The sequence below is a fragment of the Trichosurus vulpecula genome, chromosome 5 (genome assembly GCF_011100635.1).
Source record: "Trichosurus vulpecula isolate mTriVul1 chromosome 5, mTriVul1.pri, whole genome shotgun sequence".
Lineage (NCBI taxonomy): Eukaryota > Metazoa > Chordata > Mammalia > Diprotodontia > Phalangeridae > Trichosurus > Trichosurus vulpecula.
The window spans coordinates 240,721,558-240,737,845 of NC_050577.1; the positions used below are offsets into that span (position 1 = coordinate 240,721,558).

Genomic DNA, 16,288 nt, shown 5'->3' on the forward strand with positions numbered 1-16,288 from the left:
CCACACTCAGGAAGCACACTTGGAATGTGGCCCTTCATAGTTAGGCTGTTTGACTGGGCTGACTTGCCAGACATGTGGGTCATAGGGAGAGAAGAGATCTAGGCTTGGGAATCAGACAAACTAGTCCAGACATCAGAGAGGCTAAACCATTTATTAGTTGATTAAAGTTGTTCTTTAAAAAAAGAAAAAAAAGCTTTGCAGACGCTGCCACTAGGAGACCTCGTCTGGGTTCCCTCCGCCGGATGCCAATCCCTGCCGCCTATTCCTCTGCCGTCGCGCCCAGCCCAGGCATCTGTGGCCATGGCCAACCCCAGCATGTACTTTGACATCGCCGTCGATAATGAGCCCCTGAGCCGGATTACTTTCGAGCTCTTTGCAGATAAGGTTCCAAAGACAGCAGAAAACTTCCGTGCTCTGAGCACTGGAGAGAGGGGATTTGGTTACAAGAGATCCTCCTTCCATGGAATCATTCCTGGGTTCATGTGCCAGGGTGGTGACTTCACACGCCATAATGGCACTGGTGGCAAATCCATCTATGGGGAGAAATTTGCTGATGAGAACTTCATCCTGAAGCATACTGGTCCTGGCATCTTGTTCATGGCAAATGCTGGACCCAACACAAATGGCTCCCAGTTTTTCATCTGTACTGCTAAGACTGATTGGTTGGATGGCAAGCATGTGATCTTTGGCCAAGTGAAAGAAGGCATGAACATTGTGGAAGCCATGGAGCGTTTCAGTTCTTGGGATGGCAAGACCAGCAAGAAGATCACTATCACTGACTGTGGACAACTCTCATAAGATTTTTTGTTTTGTTTTGTTTTTGTTTTGTTTTTTGTCTTAACCATCAAACCATTCCTCTGTAGCTGGAGAGAACACCCCCAAACCCCATCTGCTCTTATACCCTGTAATCCTTGTGCTCTCACTTGCTGCAATTCTCTTTGGATTTCATTTTCCTTTTTCCTTCCACAAGTCTGGCTAGACAACAGAGTTAAGTTTATGATTATGAAATAAAAACTAAACTTCAAAAAAAAAAAGAAAAAAACCAGCTGTGTTAGCTCACTCAGCCTCTTGATGCAAAGGACGATCATTTTAATTTGCTGAAGGTAGAGGTCAAGTGTCCTAGTGGATAGAGAGCTGGCATGGAGTCAGGAAGACCTGAGGTCAAGCCCTACTTCAGACACTTACTACCTCTGTGACCCTGGGCAAGTCACTTAACTACTTTTGGCTCAGTTTCCTCATCTGTAAAATAGAGATGATAACAGTACCCACTTCCGAAGGTTTTTGTGAGGACCAAATGAGATATTATTTGTAAAAGTACTTAAAACAATGCTTGGCACACAGCAGACATTCTATAAATGCTTATTTCTTTACCTTCCTCTCTGACATTGGCTGACTGTATTGTTACCCTGGGCAAGTCACTTTAAGCTCTATTCAACTATGTTTCCTCCATGAGGCCAATGAAAGCACCTACCTTGCAGGGTTGTTAAAAGTACTTAGCACAGTGCCTGGCACATACTAGGTGCTATATAAATGCTTATTCCTTTCCTCTCTGACATTCACTGGCTGTTACCCTGGGCAGGTCACTCAACCTGTTTGCCTATAAGATGGGCCTAATAACAGCACCTATTTGCAGGGTTGTTTTGAGGATCAAATGGGGTAATATTTGCAAAGGTGTTTAGCACAGTGCCTGGCCCACAGTAGGCATTATTTTTATATACATATATATATATATGTATATAAATAATATATAGAATTATGTATATATGCTATATAAATGCTTATTCCCTTCCCCTCTGACTCTTGCTAGCTGTGCAACCCTTCATTTTCAGTGCCTTGGGTTCCTAAGTTTTTAAAACTATAAATTTCAGGTCTGCATTGGCAAAAAAGAGTTTTCTCATTAGGAGTTGCCCATACCAATGAAATCACAGGTCCAATGCAGAAAAGATAGTGAATACAAGTCACGAAAGGTTTTTCTTAACTTTTAGCTGGAAACTTTCTGATTTTCTTTGTTCCTTGCAGATTCATGTTGGTTCAGCTTCTTATATGTTAATGGATTGTTTTTTTCTCCCTCTTGTATCCTCCCCTCACACCCATGGTAGCTCGATGCTGTTGGGGATGGCCCTGTGGATGAATTTAAAAAGCAGCTGACGAGCAGAAAGCAGAAGAGTTTAGGACTCCTATGCCAAAAGTTTCTGGCTCGCTATCCAAGTTACCCCTTGTCCACTGAGAAAACGACAATATCCCTGGACGAAGTGGCAGCCAGTCTGGGTATGTATGCTCTAGACTAGAGAGTCTTTGGAAAGCTGATCAAAAAATAGAGTCAATTTAAACTGAGATGTCTTCAAAGATTGCAAATAATGAATGTGATACTTGGAGATGTGGCTTTTCTTTGACTGCCTCCAAGTTTTGTGTAGTATCTCTTTAATTATGGAAAGAGAGAGTCCTTCAGGGAAAATGCTGTCTCAGAAGACCCCCTGGCACAGTGCCTGGCATGCTGTAGATGTTTAATAAATGTTGATTGACTATCGAGGTGGAAGGAGGCCACCGGTGTTATGATGCTACCATTCTTAACTGCAACTCTCTGTAGGTATGTGCTTTTCACATCTTTGAAATCTGAAGGTCAGTTTTTTCTTTTTTAACTTTGATGACAATGCTTTCGTTTCTAACTGTACTATTGCAAGTAGAAAGATTAGATTAAACATACATAAAATGTAAAGGCTAAGCACTTATATGAGCTAAGCACTGGTGGAGCTTCCTTCTTGGGGAAGACACCACAAAAAAGGGAGCTGAAGGGGGGGCGGGTAAGGAAGGTACCCATGTAGGGTGTAGAGGCAAGGTTTAAAAGTCCAGAGCGTGAGGAGCTGAGCTGGCTTAGAGGTGAGCATGGCTGGGCAGAGCTGAAGCCCATCCTTGGCATTTACTATATGTGCAGCCTCAGGCCTCTCTGAGCCTCACTCTCCTCACCTGTCAAATGAGGATCAGACTAGATGGTCCCTTAGAACCCTGCCAGATCTGAAGTCTGTGATCCTAAGAGCTTAGAGATCCGGTTCTGGCTCCAACTATTAGGTGCCTGGCCATGAATTCATTGTTTTTACCTCTCTGGGTCTTAGTTTCCCCATATTTAAAATAAAGGTGCCATCCTAGCTGCTCACAGACCTATTATGAGGCAGGGGCTTTAGAAATAACATTAGGGTTTGGAACTAGAAAGGAACCTTAGAGATCAGCTAGTCTAGCCTTCACATGTTACAGCTAACAAAACTTATTGAGGCTCAGAGAGGCTAAAAAAAAACATATTTAGGGCTGGAAGGGATATCAGAGACCATCTAGTCCAACCAACCCCTCACTTAACAGATGAAAACAGGCCCAGTGACTTACCCAAGGTCACTTAGTGTCCAAGGCAGGATGTGAACTCAGGACCTACCTATGACTTTGGAGCCAGAGTTCATTCTTTCCACTATACTTCAGCTAAGTGACTTACCTGAAGTTACACAGGTGATGAAAGAGCAGGGCCACTGGGAGTTGAACCCAGATCCTCTTAATTCAAAACCCCATGCTCTTCCCATTACATCACTAAAAGGTTCACATTTCAGAAACATCTTTTTGCTTTAAACTCGGAAGAGAAAGTGACTCAGGTACTCTCGTATCTGTTGTTTCTCATCCCTCCTATGATACGAAAGTTGGTTTATTTTCTTTTTGAGGCAGGCAACAAGCATTTATTAAGCACTTAATATATGCCAGGTACTGTGCTGGGGATAAAAATATGAACAAAAAGAGAAGAACTCCTGTCCTCAAGGTCCTGACACATAAAGGGGAACCAAAAAGGGAAAAAGGTACTCGCACAGGTGTTTGGGAAGTGAAGATACTGTGTCTGAAACTCTTCCCATAATTCCCAAAGCAAGTATAACAAACTAGAAAGGCAGGGGGGAGGGAGGAGATATCAAATTCAAAAGAGGAAAACTAATGACATTGTTCACTCTGTGGGACCCGTATGCATAATGTAAGCACCATATATATGGGTCTCGCTCCTTTAAAATAGAGACCCCTGGTGGACATGTACTATCATAGGGTCTTCATAGCACCAACATATTGCAGACGTACAATAAATGATAAACTGTAATAGCAGTGGCCAGAAGATGAGTTTATATGTTTCCTATAGTCTGTTACATGTACAGACCAGTGAAGAAAAGAATTCCTTAAAAATCATTTAAACAAACCTTTCAGATTGAGTCAGTGAAGCTATAAACCTGGTGACCAGCCTTCCAAGATTTAGAAGCCTATATCAGTTCTCATGCTATGAATTTTATTTCCAGTTGAATCTGATTCAGCAAGCATTAATTAGGTGGCTACTCTATGCTTGGCAAAGACAAAAAATGAAGTTGTCCCTGCCCTCAAGGAGTTTATATTCTGTAGGAGGGACATAACTGGGAACATAAATAAATATGAAATAAAGTCCTTTTGGGTTGGTGGAGTAGGAAGCCTACTAACAAGGAGAAAATCGGAAAGGTTTCCAATAGGATGTGATCCCTGAGCTCAGCTTTGAAGATTTTTTTATCTTTTCCTGGTTTCTGTTGTTTAAGCTGATCCAATTTTTCTGGGATAACCCATACCATAGAGACTTTCTAGATTGCAGAAACTATTGGGTAAGGACAATGTGGGACGGTTAATTTTAAGTTCCATTGGTGACATTTCCCAGAACTGGCCAGCAGGAGAAAGCAAGATGCTGTAGTAACTAGGTTTGAGAATGGACCATTATCAAGACTGGAAACATAATGGTGCACTGGGGGCAGGGATTGAGAAAAGAAAATTCTTGGATTTCTAAATCTGAAAGGAACCCTAGCCATCTAGGTCACCTAAGCCCAGAGGTAAAATGACTATACATCCCATTGAGAGAGAAACTGCAGGGAGACACTCCTACAGGAGGACCAGTGGGACCCAGTGCAGATTCCTGTCACTGCCTGTCTCAGTCTATCCATAGCTGAGCTCCAGTTGTGGGGAAAACAGCTGATTAACAATTCATTACCACTTAGACCTGGCTCCAAAGCTGCTCGTGCAATTGAAACAGATGCTGGAGGACAGATGACACCTCTGTCCAGCTTGACAAGGTTGGCACGGCTGACAGATGGGCCCCAAAGGTGAGGAAGCCAGGAAGCCTCAGTCTGCTCAAGCATTGTCCCCAATGTACAGGCAGTGTAGGGGTGACCAGATGGGACATTGTGACTGTTCTGGGAGCTACTTCAGCATCACCCAAGCCCTTGGCAGAGGGACCGAGTAATTAGTCATGTCTCAGTAGTGCTTTACTCTTTACAAAAGCCCCTTTCCTCTCCATAACCCTGTGAGCACAAATATCACCCATTTTACAGACAAGGACATTGAAGAAGTTAAATATCGTATCCATCCATAACTGTACAGCCAGTATCAAGAGTCTGGTTTTGAGCCCAGGTCTTGTGACTCCAAGCTTATCCCAGGTGGGGGCCTCCAGGATTAATTAGAAGTAATAGCACAGGCAATGGAGGGTACAAATGCAGACCCAAGTTTTTAACTAAATTTGGGTTCCAATCCTAGCCCAATACTTGTTTGACCTTGAGCAAATCACTTAAACCTTTTAGGATTTAATTTCCTTATCTGCAAAATCTAAATTAATGATACCATAAACCAGATCAGTAGAATAAACACTGTTTTCCTGAGATTTTACCACAACAGATTTGAGATGGAAATGATGGGTAAGAAAATAAAAGAATAAGATTCTCTTTGACTGTTGTTCAAAAAAAACACACACAACAAAGGAGATGTAATCAATCTATTGCGATGAGGGAGGTTCTTGAAAAGCTTAATCAATGACTAACGGGAGCACGAGGAAGGTAACGATGTGCAAATCCTCGATGGCGGAACTAATGCCGTAACCAGGATTAGAAGGATTCCTTGGATCCAAAAGAAAATTCAGGCCGGGTACCAGAAGAAAAGCTTTCTGACTTCAGGCTCTGCTAGAATGGACAAAAACAGAAGGCAAAGGGCAGCTATTTGACCTTTGAAACAGAACTCTTCATGAAATAGCAAGCAAATAGTTAAAGTCTTTACTACTTGGTAAGGTCACTGGATGTGGACAAAATGTTTCAGGGTTTTCCTTCACGCAATAATACAGCAGTTACCATTTTTATATTATTTTCCAAGTTGAGGTATTTTTCCTTTTGTGACATGGACCCTTTAGACAGTCTGAAGCCTATGGAGACCCCTTCTCAGAATAATGTTTCTAAATCTCTCAAATAAATGACATGAGATTGCAAAAGAAACCAATTCCATCAAAATGAAGTTATCAGAATAGTAAGAAAACAAATTGACAGACCCTTAGGAACCCCTGAGGCTCTTTGTCTATCAGAGTTAAAAGTGATCTTGAAAATTATCTCCAAATCCCCTGTTTTACAAGTGAAGAAACTGAGGCCCGCTAAGGTAAAGCAACTTCCCAAAGTTGCAGCTGGACCCAGAAGCTAAGTCTCCTGAATCTGCATGTAGTATTTTATCTTTAGAGCTATAGAAGACCGGTCCCTGGATGTGGAGACCTGAGGTCAAATCCTGCTTCATATATTTAGTAGTTTTCTGACTCTGTACAAGTTGCTTAATCTCTCTGCCTCAGTTTCCTCATTTGTAAAATGAGAGTGGTTCAACTCAGTGATTCCTTCCAGTTCCAAAACTTTTCATCTAGACCAGTGTCCCACCTAATGCAAAATTTCTATCTCTGACCGGTGGCCATATTCTTGTCTTCATTTTGCAACTTGGTGTATTTATTCATTAGCTGCAAACTTAGAAGTTTGCATTGAATGTATAACAAATGTGTAACAATGGAATGTATGCATTCCCTGTGCACTATCACTTTTCTTTGACTTTGCCAGTGGAGATCATTTATGTGCTTTGGTACCCTCTGAGCAAAGGAGATAATCTAATCCAAGCCAACAAGCATTTGTTAGCTCTTACTGTGTGCCACGCACTAGGGATATAAAGAAAGGGAAAAACACAGTGTCTGCCTTCAAGGAGGCAAGGAAACCAGAGGCCTGTGACTATTAAAATAGTCTAGGCATGAGGTGATAAGGGCCTGCACCAAGTTGGAAGCTATGTAAATCTTATTTTCAAAGTGGATATATGAAAACATTGGAATGGCTTGCCCTGGACATATGGTCTGATCAACCTTCGTGCCAGAGATATTCCATTGTGTACTGTGACAACTTTGGAAAGAAAAACCTCCCATTGGCTTCATCAACCAGAACCTTAGAATTGAACCCTCAGTTCTTTGGAGTGTATGTGACCAGAAAATACCTTGTAGTAACCAACATTTTTGTTGCGTGAGCTGTTTCACTAAAAGTGTGTCTCCCATGATAAATTGTTGAAGGGCAACAGTTCTCTATTAATTTTAGTCCACTCTGGTTACACAAACAGGGCAGAGTGCCAGCCAGGCAGAAGGAGACACTCTGCAGTTGGTAAGGTTTTCTGGGAGATGTCAGAATTCTTTTGTCGGGGATACTTATATCAGAACAAATGGAGCAAATGAATTCAGAAAGGGTAGGGTGCTTATTGCCAAATCAAACAATTCACAGATGAGGAAGAATTCTTTCTACATTTGTGTCTCATGCTAGCCAGGATTTTAGGTAGATTTGGTGACCATTTATTGAGATGAGACTTCCTCTGAATGCTATGGGATGGGATGATAAGCCAGGGCTATCCCCAGCACATTATTCCTTCCTCCCTGTACCCCCATATTTGTTAAGTTAATTCTTTTTCCAAGAGCCAAGGAAATTATCCCCAAGGTTTGATTGGCCCCAAGGGCTGAAGATAGAGATTCTTGGCAATTTCCTAATGGGCTCAATCCATGATGACATGTCTTCCTGTTCACCTAAAACATAAAAAGGTTCACCCACCATGATTCAAGGCCCTTCAGACTTGTTAGATGTACCAGTTGCCTTCAGAATTCCCATACCCCATCCTCATGACCAGATGTATTTCTTTAGGGAGGCAAGGAAGCCATATGTCCCTGAGCTGAGTGTTATATCATTGTATAGTGTCCCATACTATGGCTAGGTAAACCTTTTGTTAACCGTTGAATGACCTACATGTGTCTCATTTCATTCAGATATCTATCCTAAACTCCCAAGGGCCAGCCTGATCCAGATCTAGACTTCATCAGATAGTAACATTTTCAATCTGTTGGTCCAATTGGTTAAAATAGTTTTTATTTTCTTGGTCAAGTGAACAAGAAGGTTTGAGGATGTTAATTAAGGGACAAGAAAGTTTTGGGTGCTTTAGAATTAGATAGTGAAAGTCACTTTTTTTACCCAGTACAATCAGGTATCTGTTGCATAGTAGGTGCTTAATAAATGCTTGATCTCTCCCTTTCCTTCCCCCCCATTCAAAAACTAAACATTTTATTGAATATACACAGACTATATTGGATAAATCTAGAATAAGTCACCAAATGCTTTTAAATTTGATGCACTTCAAAACTTCTGGTGACTACTTCAGTTGAACACTTATTAAGCATCTCTGTGTGCTTGGTTCTGGGGACACAAATACAAATAATGAAACCCCCTTATTTTCAAAGAGCCTACATTCTAACAAACTACTTTCCCAAGTCTTGTTCAGAAAAATTCTTTCTATCATTTATACATCACAGACAAAATCAACCAGCCTGTATTTATTGAAGCTCTGCTCTTTGCCAAGCACTGGGCTAGGTGACAAAGACAAGCTAAACATGAAATAGACCTGCCCTCAAAGAGCTTACAGTCTAGCCAGGGGAGATGCCATGTGTACACACACACACACGTGCGCGCGCGCGCACACGTATGTGTGTATATATGCATGTTTATATAGCATATATGTGTAGTGCGTATATTACACACATATACGTACAAAACAGATGCAAGATGATTGGGGGAGGGTGATAGGGAAAGATTTCGTGGAGAAAGTGGCATAGAAGTTGATCTTTGAAGGAAACTAGAGCCATCATTGAATTAAGCCTGGATTTGACCCATGGCTCTTCCAAACCTTTCTATTAAGGATCTTCCCAAGAAAGAAGAGAAACACTTGCATTTCTATCAAATGATTATCTAGGCACTGTTTGCCAGATTCTGCACTAGAAACTGTACAACACTTGTTTGCAGGTCAGGTCTCTGCCATCCAAGAGTTTGTGCTCTGAAGTGTTTGTTTATTGCCATGGCGCCTTTTGTTTTTTTCGATAGGTGTTGAACGGAGGCGCATCTATGACATCGTGAATGTGTTGGAGTCCCTGCATATGGTTAGCCGAGTGGCCAAAAATCAATATGGCTGGCATGGACGGCATGGCCTCCAGAAAACCTTGAAGAACCTCCAGAGACTAGGAGAGGAACAGAAATATGAAGAACAGATGGCCTATTTTCACCAAAAGGAGCTCGACCTAGCAGAGTATAAATTTGGAGAGCGTAAAAGGGAGGGTTTCCTAGATTCCCAGGACCAACACTTACTGGATTTCTCTGAGCCTGATTGTACCTCTGGTGAGTTTGCTGACCACATGGGGGCAGAGAAAGCTGTGCTCCCCCAAGAGTTTGAGCATGAGGGTAAAAGGTCTGCAGCTTTAGAGATTTCTTCTAATTCCTGTTTTCTGTCCCAGAATTCTCTCCAATCCAGCAAGCATTTATTATTTAATAATAGGGGTAGAAGACAGAGTACTGACCTGTGATTTCACTCATGTAGGGAACTATCAGATGAGGAAACTCCTCCTACCAATGCAGGTTGGCACCTTCTCTTCAACTTAGAAAGCTGCCTAGAGCCCTGAGAGGTTAAGAGATGTACCTAGATGGCACCTTGAGGTGCCTTATAACATTTCACAGTTATTATCTTATTGGATTCTCACAACAATCCTCAATTTGTTTTATTACACATTTATTAAGCACCTACTATGTGCCAGGCACTAATCCTGTAGGTAAATACTTCTATTATCCCCTGTTACAGATAAAGAAACTGAGGCAAACAGAGGTTAAGTGACTTGCCCAGGGTCACACAGATATTGAGTATCCAAGGTAGAATTTGAACTTGGGTCTTACTGTGAGTCCAGTACTCTGTCCATCATGCCACCTAAGCTGTTTACTGTGTGCTATGTGCTGGGGAATACAAAGACAGAAAGAAAAATATTCTGTGACTTAGCACAATGCTTTGCTTATAGTAGATGATAAATGTTTATCGAGTTGGATTTTCCTTAAGCTTCCATGGTGACTCCAAGATCTTGTGGTTCATCTCTGATGTTAGACCAATATTTTAGTACACTCTTCTTATTAATTTTGGGTTGTCCAAAGCTATGATTTTTTTTGTCCAGAGCCATGATTTTTATGGCAAGTAATTCAGATTAGCAGCTATTCTTAGAAAGTTGCTTGAGGCACTAAGTGTCTGACAGACTTTGTCGCACATCTAGTGTTTGAGATGGGATTTGAACTCAGGTCTTCCTGACCCCTAGACAATGCTCATTTGACTATGCCTTTTGTGGTTTATTCTTTTTTTTAAACCAGCACTACTACCAAGACAGACAGACAGACAGACACACACACACACACACACACACACACACACACACACACACTGAGTTTTGGTGTTGTTACTTTGTTACATGTTAATTGCAGTAATGCTTTCTCTTGATGGCTACTTGAAAGGTTACATGTTAATTGCAGTAATGCTTTCCCTTGCTTGAAACATTTTGGAAACTCTGATACTATCTTCAGCTTATAGAGGTTGATGCCAACTGAGATCAACAGAAACAACAGGATACTATGTAACTCTAAACACCGACCACAATTATGGAAAGACAGTGTTACAAGCATTGGTATTCGGACCTTGAGTGGCTAAGGGCCTAGACTTGCAATTAGGAAAACTAAAGTTCAGTTACCTCTGCAGACTTAACTAGTTTTGTAACCCTGGACAAGTCATGAAGCTCTCTGTGTGTCTCAGCTTCTCAGCTGTTAAATGGGGGGCTCGCAGAAGGGAGGGAATCGATGGCCTCTCAAAGTCCTGTCTAGTGAGAGACGTGGAGTGGGCCACAGATGCATACGGAGGCCTGTGTGCTCAGATTTGGTCAACGTGTTGGTTTCTTTTACAAAACTATCCTTCTTTGTCACATGAAACGGCATTGTTGAACAGGATGGAAGGTTATGGGAAATGAAATGCATATCAACAAAACATTTGCCTATAAGCTCCTTGAGGCCAGTGACTGTCTTTGTCTTATTTATATTCTCGGGGCTTACTTAGCACAGCATCTGGCACCAAGTAGGCACTTAGTAAATGTTTATTGAATTGAAAAGACAAAGTAATTGTCCCCAGAACCAGTTTTAAAATACCCAAGAATATAGTTGCTTTGTAATTATGATTATACCTCATCCTATGGGTCAAATTATATCCCCCTAGCATGGTGTGATGGATACAGAAATGACCTTGGAGTCAAAATCTGTGACCTTAGCTTCCCATGTAATCATATTCCTATTTGAATGGGAAATTGTCAGGAAAAATCCTGCCACTGTGAGGAGGTAGAAGATCTCTAAGACTTTTGGGTGATGCCCCAGTAACTCCTCTAGGACTATAAGGTGATTGTCCACATTGGTAGACAGAATTCCCTACTCCAGTGAAATCATAAACCTGGACCAAAAGCAACCCTGAAGGCAAGAACCTTGTTCCATTTCAGAACTGCCCTTTGAATGGGCTGCCTCGTAGGACTGTTTGACCCATGATTTGGTGCAGCTTTCGCCCTAATGAGGGGTTCCTCTTGACTCGTATTTTCTCTTCTCTTTGTAGCATCTGCAAACAGCAGGAAGGACAAATCTTTGCGACTTATGAGCCAGAAGTTTGTCATGCTGTTCCTTGTCTCCAAGACTAAGATAGTCACCCTAGACGTCGCTGCCAAGATACTGATAGAAGAGAGCCAGGACGTGATTGATCATAGCAAGTTTAAAAGTAAGAATCTGACCATAAACACTGTCTGACGCTAAGTAAACAGCTCAATACGGTTTTCTCCTACTCTGTTTCTGAGCAAGGGCAATTGATTGTAATTTTAGACAATTTAATGGCAAGGGGTGTGGGGGGTCATGGTATTAGAGAAATCATTTAGACCTACTCCCTTGTTTTACAGTTGAGGAAACAGGCCTAGAAAAGTAAAGGGTTACTATGATAAGAAATAACCAAGCCAGGAATAGAACTTGGGTCTACTCACCTGTCCCCCAGCAGTTCAGATGAAGTCACTGAGACAGCTAGGTGGAACAGTGGATAGAGAATGGACTTGGAATCATGAAGTCCTCAGACACATCCTAGCTTTGTGACCTTGGGAAAGTCTCCTAACTTCTCTGAGACTCAGCATCCTCTTCTTTTAAACTGAGATAATAATCCTGCCCACCCTGAAGAGCTGTTGCAAGGATCCAGTGAGGTGACGCATGCAGAGTGCCCTGTGCATCTTAAAGCACTATATAGATGCCTTGTAAGCACCATGAAGTTTCCTGATCCTTTGCTCCAAGCTCCCCCTGCGGCAACCTAACTAGTCACTGAAGCACTCCTTCCTTCCCTCCGGTAAACTTCTCAGAGAAGGAAGAGCAAATGTTCTCCCTACAGGGGCCAGTGGAAGGGGGAAGACAGTAGTGGTCCAGGGCAAGAGGGCCACTGGTGATCCTGTTTGGGTCATTGTGTCTGAGATTGAGTGTCCGGGTTCTCTTCCTTTTCTTCCCACCTGCTACATAGTCTTGTGAAGGGTGGGAATGTAAGACACTGGCAGTAATGCTTAGGCTAGTGAGGATCAGAGCAGATAATATCAATTGTTGCTGTTGTCAATATGATGATGACTGTAGCAACAATCATTTATGTAGCGTTTTACCTATGGTATGGTAATTATTATAATGATGACAATGATGATGACTGTACTATGATTTATGTAGCACTTTACATGTTATAGTCATTATTATAGTGGTGGTGGTGATGCTAATACTATCACTTCCATAGCATTTTATATAGGTTATAATTGTTATGATGATGACAGTAATAATATCGTTTATGTAGCACTTTACATATGTTACAATAATTGTAATGATCATGTGATAATACCACTGTCACTTAGATAGCATTTTACATATGTTATAATTATAATGATAATGATGACAGTAAGGTCATTTACGTAGCATTTTACATGTGCTATGATAGTTATTGTAAAGATGGTGATGACCATAATCATTTATGTAGTATTTTACATATAATAGCATGATGATAATAATAATATTTATGTATCACTTTATATATTACAGTAATTATACTGATGACCAATATCATTTTTGTAGCATTTTACATGTTATAATAATTATTATAATGACGGTAATGATAATAATATTTATGTAGCATTTTACATATGTTCTAATGATTATTATAATGATGGTGATGACAGTAATAATATCATTTATGTAGCACCTTACATACGTTATCTCATTTGAGCCTTACAACCTTGGGAGGTGGGTGCCATTGTAACCGCCATTTTCATAGATGAGGAAACGGATGCTAGAAGAGAGGTTAAGTGACTTGCCCAGAGTCCCATAGCCAGGAAACATCTAAGTAAGTGTTTGAACTAAGGTCTGCACAACTTGAAGACCAACTCTATACGTTATACCCGTAACGCTACCTTGCTGCCACATGTTACCTAGCTAGTGCATGGTCCCTTGACAATGAAATTTATAGAGTACTCATTATTTAGAATGTAAGCTCCTTGAAGGCAGGGACTGTCTTGTTTTTTCTCTGTATCCCCAGTGTCTATCACATAGCAAGCATTTAACAAACACTTGTTCATTGATTGTTCATTTGAAATAAGTTAGAGGTTATAGATTGGGAACTAGAAGGGTCCTTAAAGGCCCTTTATTTCAAACCCGTTGTTTAACAGGTGAGGAAACAGGCCCAGAGGTAGGAGCCCTTGCCCACAGTTACATAGGTATTAAGTGGCTCAGCCAGCATTCGAACCCAAGTCCTTGGACACTAGACTTAGCACTACCCCTGCACCATCCTGCCGATTTAGTTTAACCCTATAGGTAAAGCCAATAGCAGTTAGCTCACTGAAGTCCTGGCACTGGTTTACCCAGCTCCTTTCCTTTGGTATAGCATCCAGTTTCTAGTGCACCTTTGCAACCACCTTAAAGAAGGGAAGAAAATCTCTAGGGTTCGTAGGTAATGCTTTCAGACAGCGATAGAAAAATCCCTTTCACTAGATGGAGCTTTTCCTAGTAACCATCAACTGCATGAGAAGAAATTGTCACAGCCTTATTTATCCTCCCAACTTTTGTGTTTTCTACCCTGAGCTGAATATAACTTCCTGAAATGTTCTCTGGCAATTGAGTTTTTTAATCTCTTTCTGGAAAAATGGGAAATTTGAGGGAAGGCTTTCTCTCACTGAGGCAGTGACCGGCATATGTTATAGTGAAAAGTATAGCTGAACTTGGAGTGCTGGGATCTCTAAACTTATGATCTTGGGACCAACCCTGGTCTTGTCACTTCCTACATATGATGAATTGGATTAGGTGGTCTCTGAGGTCCTGTCCAACTGTAGCTCTACCAATCATATCAGTACCTCAGTGACCATAAGCCTTGAGGGCCTTCCATAGGACCTTAGGGGTCCCTGCCATCTCTACAGAGGTACTGCCCAGAAATTCCCTTCTTCTCTGTTAGAACTAGCATGGCAGCCTATAGGAGGCCTCCTCCAGAGACCATGGGGGCCTGCTTTTGACAGTGCTCTAAATTAGAATTCCAGTTTACCAGCAGCTTCTTTAAAGAATTAATTTTCCTAGTTGATGTTTTTGCCTTTGATCCCCTATCCTTCCCCTCCCCCCACTGCCCAAGTGTACCATATAAGAAGTGGGGAGCTGTTGGAATAAAAGATATTACAAATATTGTCCACTGAGTCCCATGCAGTTTAACATAAAGAAAGCTGGTGAGTGTGTACTTAAGTCCTGCTTCTCTCTGCCCAGGTTTATATGGTGCTATGGAAACCCTCCCTAGGCCTTGAACCCAGCACTCCTGGGGGCCACTAACCATGTAACCATCACTGGGTTTTATCTCTCAGCAAAGGTTCGGAGGCTGTATGACATTGCCAATGTTCTGACCAGCCTGGTGCTAATTAAGAAAGTTCACGTGACAGAAGAGCGAGGTCGGAAGCCAGCATTCAAGTGGATTGGTCCTGTGGATTTCAGCACAGAAAATGGTAGGTTGGGGCCATCGCTAGAGGCTTGTTTTATTTGCTCTTCCAAATCAAACAGGATTCTTGTATTTTATAACTTCCAGGCTGATTTTTTTCTCTTCATACCCAATCACATGCAAACTGGTAAGTTTCAGGGTAACTTGAAAACTAGATTCTTTTTTAAAAAATGTTTTATTGATGCTTTTCTTTTGAAACAAACTGATTCATTGACCATGTGTGACAGTAAATGCCTAATTCCATGCCTGTAGTCCACCACCCCTCTTTCAAGAGAAGGGATATATTTCATCATCTCCCAGAAAAAGACTCAACAAGCAAGGAAGAAATAAAATTCTGAGATCCCAGATCTGGCTCTGTTAGTCAGCAGAATCTTGGATTTCAGTTCCAAGCTCTTGTCAGATATTTGGACCATTAGCAACTGCAAAAGAAACATTGTTTTAAGTCTGATTCCAAATCCTACAATAGCAGAGTAAAGCATTTTATTTGTGTTAAAAAGAAGAAAATTTCATTAACTGCTGTATCGTAACTGAAAATGGAAAAGATTGACATTGTGGGAACTACTTCCTTTGAAAATCAATTTTAAAAGATATTACATGGCATCATCTTGCCGCACTGTGAAATATAAGAAGACAATCTTGAACTTAGGGATCACGGCCTGACTCTCATTATGTTTGATACTGTAGATAGTGGCTTTTCTGGTCAGAAAAATACACACTGTTTGCAGGTTCGGTTTTTTCCTTTTCTTTTTTAGCGGTTCAGCTCATTTTGATGCTAACAATGTAAACTCAACCAAGCTTTTTTTTCTTTTTCTTTTTTAAATTGTTCTTGTTTACTTATCTACCTAAAGCATCTATCTATCTTAACCTTTTGTGTGTCCAGGATCGCTTTAGCATACCAGTATAGCCTATGCACCCTTTCTCTGAATAATGTTTTTAAATGCATAAATTAAAATATGTAGGATTATGAAAGAAGCCAATTACATTGAAATAGAGGTATCAAACTATTTTTAAAAAAAATAAAACAAGTTCACAGAATTCTAAATAAGGGAAGGAACAAGGAGGGTATGTATGTTGAGAA

General features: G+C 41.1%; 2 protein-coding genes across 2 annotated transcripts in view; both read left to right on the forward strand.

Annotated features, from left to right (window-relative positions):
* The window catches only part of E2F7 (E2F transcription factor 7), a 50,795-nt gene that overhangs the window by 20,625 nt on the left and 13,882 nt on the right, over positions 1-16,288 (forward strand). Inside the window, exons 4-7 of the mRNA XM_036760266.1 lie at positions 2,100-2,268; positions 9,222-9,512; positions 11,794-11,952; positions 15,080-15,217. Of these exons, the coding sequence (XP_036616161.1) occupies positions 2,100-2,268; positions 9,222-9,512; positions 11,794-11,952; positions 15,080-15,217 (757 nt within the window). The remainder of the gene's footprint in view (positions 1-2,099; positions 2,269-9,221; positions 9,513-11,793; positions 11,953-15,079; positions 15,218-16,288) is intronic.
* On the forward strand, positions 292-798 carry LOC118850691 (peptidyl-prolyl cis-trans isomerase A-like). The gene has a single exon (XM_036760267.1). It carries the CDS (start codon positions 301-303, stop codon positions 796-798), a length of 498 nt encoding a protein of 165 aa, XP_036616162.1. The 5' UTR covers positions 292-300.